This window comes from Pterocles gutturalis, unplaced genomic scaffold, assembly GCF_000699245.1.
Source record: "Pterocles gutturalis isolate BGI_N339 unplaced genomic scaffold, ASM69924v1 scaffold10481, whole genome shotgun sequence".
Taxonomy (NCBI): Eukaryota; Metazoa; Chordata; class Aves; order Pterocliformes; family Pteroclidae; genus Pterocles; species Pterocles gutturalis.
The window spans coordinates 2,377-11,427 of NW_010105490.1; the positions used below are offsets into that span (position 1 = coordinate 2,377).

General features: G+C 45.0%; 1 protein-coding gene across 1 annotated transcript; it reads right to left on the minus strand.

Moving 5' to 3' along the window:
* Nucleotides 1-6,178: 6,178 nt before the first annotated feature.
* Nucleotides 6,179-8,594, minus strand: LOC104471916 (hemK methyltransferase family member 1-like; the record flags this gene model as incomplete). The annotated part of the gene is made up of 3 exons (XM_010087421.1): nt 8,304-8,594; nt 7,725-7,816; nt 6,179-6,272 (listed from the first exon to the last, which is right to left on the minus strand). Coding segments are annotated over exons 1-3 (477 nt in total), but the record flags the coding sequence as incomplete, so codon positions are not given.
* Between the last annotated feature and the right edge of the window lie 457 nt (nt 8,595-9,051).

Below are 9,051 nucleotides of genomic sequence, written 5' to 3' on the forward strand. Positions count from 1 at the left end.
AGCTGTTAATCCACCCACTGTTTCTTCTCCAAACCTAGTTTTCCATTTATTCCTAAGCTTGTCTTTGATGAGTTAAACAGTCTTTCACAACAAGGCTGATTTTTCCAGCTGTTAATCCACCCACTGTTTCTTCTCCAAACCTAGTTTTCCATTTATTTCTCAAACAGTCAGTAACATAACTGGACATAATATTTTTGCAACTGTTCCACTACTGTGGTACACAGATTATTCAACCCTGCTACTTGTACTTGGCAATCCCCTGTTAACACACACAAGGGTGACATTAGCCTGCTGGGCAGCGCACTGACAATGGGTGCTCGTAGTCAGCCCATACCCATAAGAGCCCCGAATCTCTCTCCATACTCTTCTGGCAGGGGAAGCCCCTCAGCCACAAGGCACAGGCTGCACTATTTGTCTCTGCACATATGATCCTATTAAGCACTTGTGCCTACCTCAAAGGGCAAGTCCAATTGCTCTGCAGCAACAGGCTCTCTTCATATTCCCACTCTCCAGCCTCTGTGCCACAGCCCTTTCAGAAAATTTTGTTTTCCTCCAACATACTGGTAAAGTATTACCTATCATATGGGCAAAATCTGATCTATGTGAGGCCACAACAGCAATGCTCCAAATTTAGCACATTTGTTTACAGCTACATTTTGACAGCAGTTAATTTTTGATCTAATAAACACTGTCCTATTGCATTTATTGTCAATACACCTTATAGGCATTTACACATATCTATTTCAAGCAAGGACCTGAAGCTACATACAAGATAGGGCACCATCACCCTCTTCCTTTCCCAAATTGGGAAGTCAGTGATACAGCAAGGAAAAGGAGCCTTCCTTTGAAGAGACAACTGGTCAGAGGCAAAACCATGAAAAAAAAAAAGCCAGTCTCCTTACTCCTGATCCATGGCTGTACTCCACTAGACAGTGTGACCTTTTGACCTTTCCAAAAAGTAACCACCTGTTGCAATGAAATTAGGGAAATGAAAGGTCATTCTGCATCAAAGGCTTCTTTTTAGCCCTGATTAAAACAGGAGATGTGTACCCTGCTTTGACATAAAGCACTGGAGAAAGGCCCCACTTTGCAATCTGTGTATTTGCATATCCACGACAGAAAGCAAAAATCCTCCCTTCTCTGTGTGCTTGACCTTCTTGAAAGATTAATGATTACGTTATAGCTAGAAGTAAGGTTAAACTTCATGAAAGGTTTCTCTGAGCAAATCTTTGCCTAAAGCGCTTTCGCGGAATACCCCAGCACAATGACCACCATTCAGCTGACAGATGCAAGTAAACAGCAATGGTTTTGGTGTACTGAGCATGTCACCATGGGAAAGAAATAAACTATCTTGGGAAAAAAGTTAAAAAGCTTAAAAATCACAGATTGAAAATGAACTGATTAGACAGCAACAGGACTAAAAATTACAAATGCTATAAAGAGCAGGAATTGTTTATGTGTTACACAGTAAGAAGTAAGGGCTTGCCTGTTAAATGAGCAGGCAGCACAAGAAGAAAAAATACTTTTCCCACTTACAATACAAAATTAGAAAGATTCACTGTCAGATGATGTCACGGAGGCTAGACACAGACCCAAAAGAGGATTAAACAAATTAATGGAAGACAGATCCATCAGTGATTATGAAGAAGGATGGCCTCAAATCCAGCTTTGCCTAAGAACAGCCCTTAACCGCTGATTGTCAAAAGGCGGGGGTCCTTCCATACCTATCTTTTCCCTTGTAATTTTGCCCCAACCATCTGCTGTGAGCCCGATTAGACACAGTACACTGAACTAGACAGATCAATATAGTCTGACCCACTAAGTCTTTTTTCTTGCTCTCACAGGAGATTGCAGTCACAATCACTTTTGCATGACTATTTAAAAGTGTTCAGCACAGCAGAGACTTGGAATTTCTAAAAATCTCCCAGGCTAAACACACATCCTCATCCTACGCCGTTGCCCCCCTTACAGGACAATGGACTGTTCTCATGACACAGCTATCACAACAAAGCCAAGACAGAAGAAAAATATGTAGAGTCTGAGCTTGTGCCAAGATCACAACAGGTCAAGGAGGCATCACCAGAGGACTCCTGGCTGGCCTGAGGGTCAGAGGGGACGTCAGACCTGTGACAAACCTCCGAAGCGGAACTGGAGCTCTCCTCCCACCTATCTCCTCCAGCAAAAACAAAAACTCAGTGTCCGAGAACCTGACTCTCCCCAACATAGTATTTGCAAGAGATAAAAGATCAGCATCTCTGTTTCCACTGAACAAACAAGCCAGCCTTCATTTGCTTTAAAACACAGCACTAGAGAGAGGAGGGGATCAGAAACACCAGACATCCTATACTAATTAATAGAAAATAAAGCCATCAGGAACTCTGAGAGCCTAAGCCTGGAGTGCCCTCTAGGGGTAGCACACTGGCGAGCTGCACACCCCAAACCACTTCCTCGGAGAAGTCCTGGACCAAACTAAACCCTTCCCTAATTAAATCATGGTGAGGCTTCATTTAGCCTATATTTGCCAATACAAAAAAAGGAATTACATATCCACGGTTGGCTGAGTTTTCCTTCTCTTTGTCCTATTTTTTCTCTGACCCACAAGGCTGCTGTGATGGTAACACAGCCCGAGTTTCAGAAAGCCTTGCTTTGGGAAAAGGACTTTCTCCTCCATTAATATAGTGACTGAGAATGTTGAGACAGGGATTCCTTGACACTAGCAATAACAATCGCATACAAAGACAATTCATGAGACAGAGCACACCCCTAAACTTTGGCCCAAACACCTCCCCAGTGCAGAAGCCTGGCTCTGGCGGTCACACGAGGAAAGCAGGCGGGGCGCTGAGTTCCACAAGCCCTTGCAAACCCCCTCAGTGCCTGTAGCAGCAAGTTCAAATCTTTGCTCACAGAGACCCAGGTAACTGGAGGAAGGTGAGGCTGAGGACCGCTTAACAAAGCCCTCCTCCAGCACAATATGTCTGTGTCTTAGAGCTATTGATCAGACCTGCATGCCAAGAAGTCATGACTGAATGCAACCAGCCCCGTTATCCCACTTTCAGAGCTTAAACAGGACCTACTAGTTTCCTGATTTTGGCTGTCTGTGCCCTTCCCACCCCGATTCCCATGGAACAGAAGAACAAAGCCACATGTGCTGAAAAAATATTCCCAGAGGGAATGAATGGGAGAGGGCTCAGCTACCAGACAGCAAAATAGACTACAAAGGGGCAATTTTTCACACTGAGCAAAATTAAAGCAGACAGCGGAGATTTTCCCCAGGACTGAAACAATTCTGGTGGTTTATGTCACACTGTTTTGCTTTCATACCATTACCAATGCATCTGGAAGCAAAAGTCAGAACACTTCTGGTGTAACCACAGAATAAAAAGTGCATTATAAAAGATGGCTCCTCTTCTCAACAAGCAGAAGCATCTGCAGAAGCTACACAAATATAACTAGGAAGCAAATTTTGCAGCTGCTTGTGTATCTGCACTAACAAGTCAATTTAGGGAGTTAAATTTACTCAGCCAAGGACAAGACATGCCACCTGGCTTGTGCGTGCAAGTCACATATAAGCAACTTGAACCTGGGATATCAATGTTTATAACAAACTGCTTCCTAAAGAACAAACATTATTTACAGATATTATTTGGTGAAAAAGTTCCAGCACTATTGGTTTTAAGAATGCTGCAGAAAAATCCTAAACAGAAAGAGAGCAACTAACTTCAATATTTTTGAGCAGAGATATTTCCACTGCAGTTTTAAAGTTCAGTGAAGTCTGAAAAAAATTATTCTGATGAAACAAAACATAGACAAACCCCAACTCAAGCACACTGCACAAAGCTCTGAGTCAGAGATGGCCAGCCTTTTCTTCCTAGCAGAAGGAAAGGATCTGGACACCAACTTACTTTGTGCAACAGGTTACACACAGTAAGTACATGGTTCCTGGAAGCAGCACATGCCTAAAGCAATGTCCTGCCAGGTGCCGCCACATAGCTGGATCTTGTCCCCATGCTCTTCCTGTGCAAGCAACCTCCCCAGCACCAGAAACTATCAGTTGCCAACAGAACTCCATTCCCGAGCTACCATGATACATTTCTGGCCCTTCACAATAAATGTGCCAAAAATGTGCCTTCATAGTAAGTGTTGTGACACATGGAATAAAGTTTTCCCATAGAGACAAGGTTTGTGTTAAGTTGTTTATGCTGCTCTTCTGCACCAGGGTACGCTTGGTGGTTCCAAACACAGCGTGTTACATAGCACTGCATTCAGCTTGGGCCAGCAGAGATGCTTTTACCAAAATCACACATGTGGGCACAATTAACAACGTTCTCAGGCATTAGCTACCCTAGTTTCTATGCCACTCAACAGGCCTTCATTTGAAGCCTGGCACTGCATGGAGAGAATTAGAGCACAGCACCAGGGGAAGCCTTGCCAGCAGATGTTTTGACTTGAGAACATGCAAGCTCTCCCTGGTTTTAATGCTCACATTGCATCCACAATTTAATGGGGAGTTAGAGGTTGGAAGTAATCTCTTGAATCAGCTGGAGCAGAAATACTGTTGACAATAACAAAGCTAATCATTGCTGGGCTCCAACTGGCAAAACTATTCCTTAGAGCCCCACCTCCAAATGTAATCACCACAGAGTGATCACACCCAGACACAACAAAGAGCTCACACCTTCTCTGGACACCAGTGTCATCACTATGACTGAGAGCCCAGCAGACTCTCAATGAGATGCTGCTGATGCCCCAAACCAAGACTCTGGTTCTGAATATTTTTTACAGGCTCAATGAGAGGATGTGTAAGTGGTAGTTGTGCTGATTCCTATTAACTTGTCTGGAACACAGCATGGATTTCAGTAGCACCCTCTTCTTCAAAGGGCACAACAGAAGCGCAGGCTGTCTTTGCCTTTTAGCTTTTGTGTAATAAAAGGTGTCAGATGAAGGATTCTGCAGACGGCACCCTCTCTTTAGTGAGCTGCTTCTTTCTTCATACATTCCCAATACTACCCCTTCCCCCCCAAAAAACCAGAGGTGGTCCTCCCATCTCCAAAGCACACTCAGTCCTTGGCATGTCCTCTGACACTGCCAGCAGGGGACATTGTGTCTGAATGATCCTTTTCATTCTTTGTACAGCATGGGCCCCTGCTTATAGAGACCTGAGCAGAGGGCTGCCAGTCCATTACAGTAGTCACAAAGCAGCAGGCAAACGACTGAAGCAATTACTATTAGACTAAGACAGCTTTAAACTTCTGTGACTCCTAAGCCGACAAGCTATGGAGAGCATTTAATCTCAAAAAGTTAACACAGGCTCCAAAAGAAAACAAATTCTTAGAAATAATTTAAAAAAACCCCAACCCAAAACAAATAAATGAAAACACCTTCACAAAACCTAAAACCTCCTGAGAACTAATAAACAGAGACTTCCTTGCTAGCATATCCATGAGCTGAAAGCTATGCTACTATCAGGGTGTCACCATGTAGTTCTTGGGCTTTTCCTGAGCAGCAGAAAAATGGAATTTTAACTTGATCGTGTATGCCTGCCCTTTACATTCTTACAACTGACATTCATGTTCAATTCCAGCCCAGGTCAGAACTTACCATTCAGTTTCCAGTGCTTGTTTTGTTACTGTTCGGGAAACAACCATTCAGATTCCATGTTTGCCCAGAAACCACTGTAAAGCCACCAGACAGATGGTAGGTGCCATCTCCTACCAGCCTGCACTGTTTTGGTCTGAACATGGACAAGCAAGCTCTCCAGAGTCCACTACCATTTTCCAGTAGTAGTTTTCTACTACTGCAGGATTCTGTTAACGACATTTGGACAACTTCGAGATTCTTGTCCTTGTATCAAAATACTAAGCCCCTGGGATATGGCAGTATAGGTTTTGAATTTCTAGGAGTCATTACAATACCAGAAATAAGGAAAGAAAGCCAAGTCCTTCCATCAATGGAGATGGATCTCTGTGTAACTGAGTGATACACTAGCTTGCAACATCTCTTGCTCTGAGCCAGGAGGCAAAGTTCACCATCATCAGTTCCAGATCACCTTAGAATCCCCCTGTTCTAGGGGAGTGATCTGACCTCCTCATCACTACAACTTCACGATATACGGGGCACATTCAGAGCAATGCAGTGCACAGATTCAAGCCCACCCCTGCCACGTTCCCCACATTCATACCTCTGTTTCAGGCCGAGGAATAAAAACTGGGGGTCTCATCTTCAGAGTCAGGTCCTGAAAGTCCCACTCACCAAGTACGTACTGCACCGGCATCCTGTGGTAGGCAGAAGTAAGTGTGAACACTTTAGGACCACACTCCATAACGCAGAAAAGGTCTCAATACAATGCTTACCTCATTACTAACCACATAATCCCTCTGAAGGTGGACCTCTGGACACCCCTAAGGCTCTCAACTGCATGTGCAAGTGCACTCTCAGGGAGCTGTGGGAGCTCCATTCCCACAAAGGAGTTTGTTATCAAGCACTGGGGACCCAGGCAACTACAGGCCAGTCAGCCTCACCTTGATACTGGCAAAAGTGATGGAACAAATAGTCCTGGAGATCGTTTCCAAACATACTACATACAGGAAGGTGACTGGGAGTAGTCAGCATGGATTTATAAAGGGGAAATAATTCCTGACCAACCTGATAGCCACCCATGACACAACAACTACCTCAGTGCATGAGGAGAGAATAATCAATACTGTTTATCTAGACTTTCCTAGGGGTTTGAGACTGTCTCCCTTAACATCTTCACATACAAGCTGATAAAGTATGGACTAGACAAATAAGGTTGATGGAAAATTGACTGAAGCGGCAAGCTCGGAGTGCAGTGCGCAGTGGAGCACTCCTGGGGTCAACAGTGGGGCCAATATAGCAAAATGCCTCCATTAATGGTCTGGCTGAAGAGGTAAAGAACGCCCTTGGCATGTCTGCAGGTGCCAGAAAATTGGGAGGAGTGGTTAGCAGACCAGATGGATGTGCTACTTTTCAGAGCAACCTCCGGAGGCTGGAGAAATGGGTTGACGGGAACAGCAGAGAGTAATGTGAAGTCCTATAAACTGGGGAGGAATAACCCCATGCACCACTACAGGCTGGGGGCCAACCAAAGCCACACAGCAAAATGAGGATCAACATCGTGACCACACTCACATAAGCAAGTAGGAGGATGCTACCTCCAAACATGCTCCCAAGCATCATGATTCCAAGTGGTTCCCTTCACACCAACCCCATTTAATTTTTGTGTGAAGAGAACCCCTCACACTGAGTAAGGAAATGGGGGACAAACGCAGACCAAAGCTACAGCAGCCATGAATACAACAGGGAAATCCCCTACAAGAAAAGCCTAGAAAGGAAAGCACAGCAACACCACAGACCAGTATAGGACGGGCTGCTGAAGAAAATGCTGAATCAGACAGAAGGGGCCAAAGCCAAATTTTGAAAGCACAGAAGGGCTTAATGGAAAGGTACCCAACTCAGAGCAGTTTCCTGCTCCTCTGCAACATCCCTGACACTCTCTTCACTCCCAGACAGGACAGACAGGTGATTTGCTACCTGATAACAGCAAATGCCCATCACTTGAATCACCATAAGAGACCAACACAGCACTGTTACTTGATACGTCAGCTGCCAATGGTCTTCTGCATTCTTTCTCCTACCATTCTTCTGGCTGCATTAAGACTGAAGGAAAACCCGCCAAAGCAATGACTGTCAGAGGATGCTCCTACCTTTCTAGTCGCTTGTTGCTCAGCTGCTGGATTTGCTCCTGCTGCAATGCTGTCAGTGGAGTGCAGAGGCTTTTAGAGTTCAAGCTCTGAAACTGAAGATAAGGTCACTTTAAAACCTGCCCACGAGTGCCACTTGGGTGTCCCCTGCACCCTCCCAAGGACATCCTCCAGGGAGACAGACCTATCATGCTGGCAAACACGTATGCCTGGGACTGTTGGCAACCTCAAATGATTAAGAGAATCTATCTGCATGTTTAAAAACAAACCTGTACTACTGTTCTGCTACTTTTCAGGGCTTACTTTTCAGGGCAAAATTAAGAATCATTCCACCAAGTAAGTCAGCGTATGGTGTGAGTGTATAGGTCATGGGTCACATTTCAGTCTCTGCAAAAGGGAGCATTTAAGAAACTTCAAGTGTTCTATCAGCATTAATAAACTATGCCTCACTCTCTCGGCCATCTGAGGTAGAGAAAAGTTCTTCTACTTCTTGTGAGTGAGATAAAAAGAAAGGTAAGGGATTCAACCAAAATGACAAAGTGAGAGGCACATACAGACCTTATTGTTTTCCTATTACTTAACTGTTTTTGCTCCCAGGACAAATGACACGATATATTCACTGGATTCTCGTGCTTCAGGGATCCCATTTGTCTCAAACACCTTCTGCCAGTAGTTGACCGCATCAGTGGCAGTCACAAGCCCAGGTCTTGCACTGCAGCTCTGTCTCAGAGATGACCACTTTGGACTGAGGATGGGACCTTTACTTTGACTCAATCCCCCTGGTGTGCACTGAGGTGAGAGACCCAACAACCTCCGGAGCAGCGGGTGAGTGAGGCATCTCATTGTTCCAAAATCAGCTCCTGGCTTCCACATGTGTTTCTCCTTGCCATCAGCTGATGCAGTCAGTGCTGAGACTCAGAGGACACATGGTGCTCCCAGAAGCCACTGTGGCTAAGCACAAGTTGACCACAGTCAGTGGATTCTCCTGAGGGCAGCATGAAAATGGCACTGGTTAGCAGCTCTTCTGGTCTAGAAAAGGAGGCAAGAGTACAGCCTGAATCCCTTGGACTAGCAAACCACAGCTTCCCCTAAGACAGAAGGCAGACTGCTTGCCCTACTCCCAGCCCACAGGCACAAAACCAATTACTTACACCCTAAGAGTAACAAAGTATTACCCCAAGAAAAAGACTCAGGTGACAGCTAACAAGCTCTGCCACTGGAATCCATTTATTCACAGAGCTGCCCATCTCCACAAGTCAGAGCTACTAGGAGGCCAGTCCATGCCCATGGCAGGGCAGAAGTGAGTGTACCTACACGCAGGCATAGCACT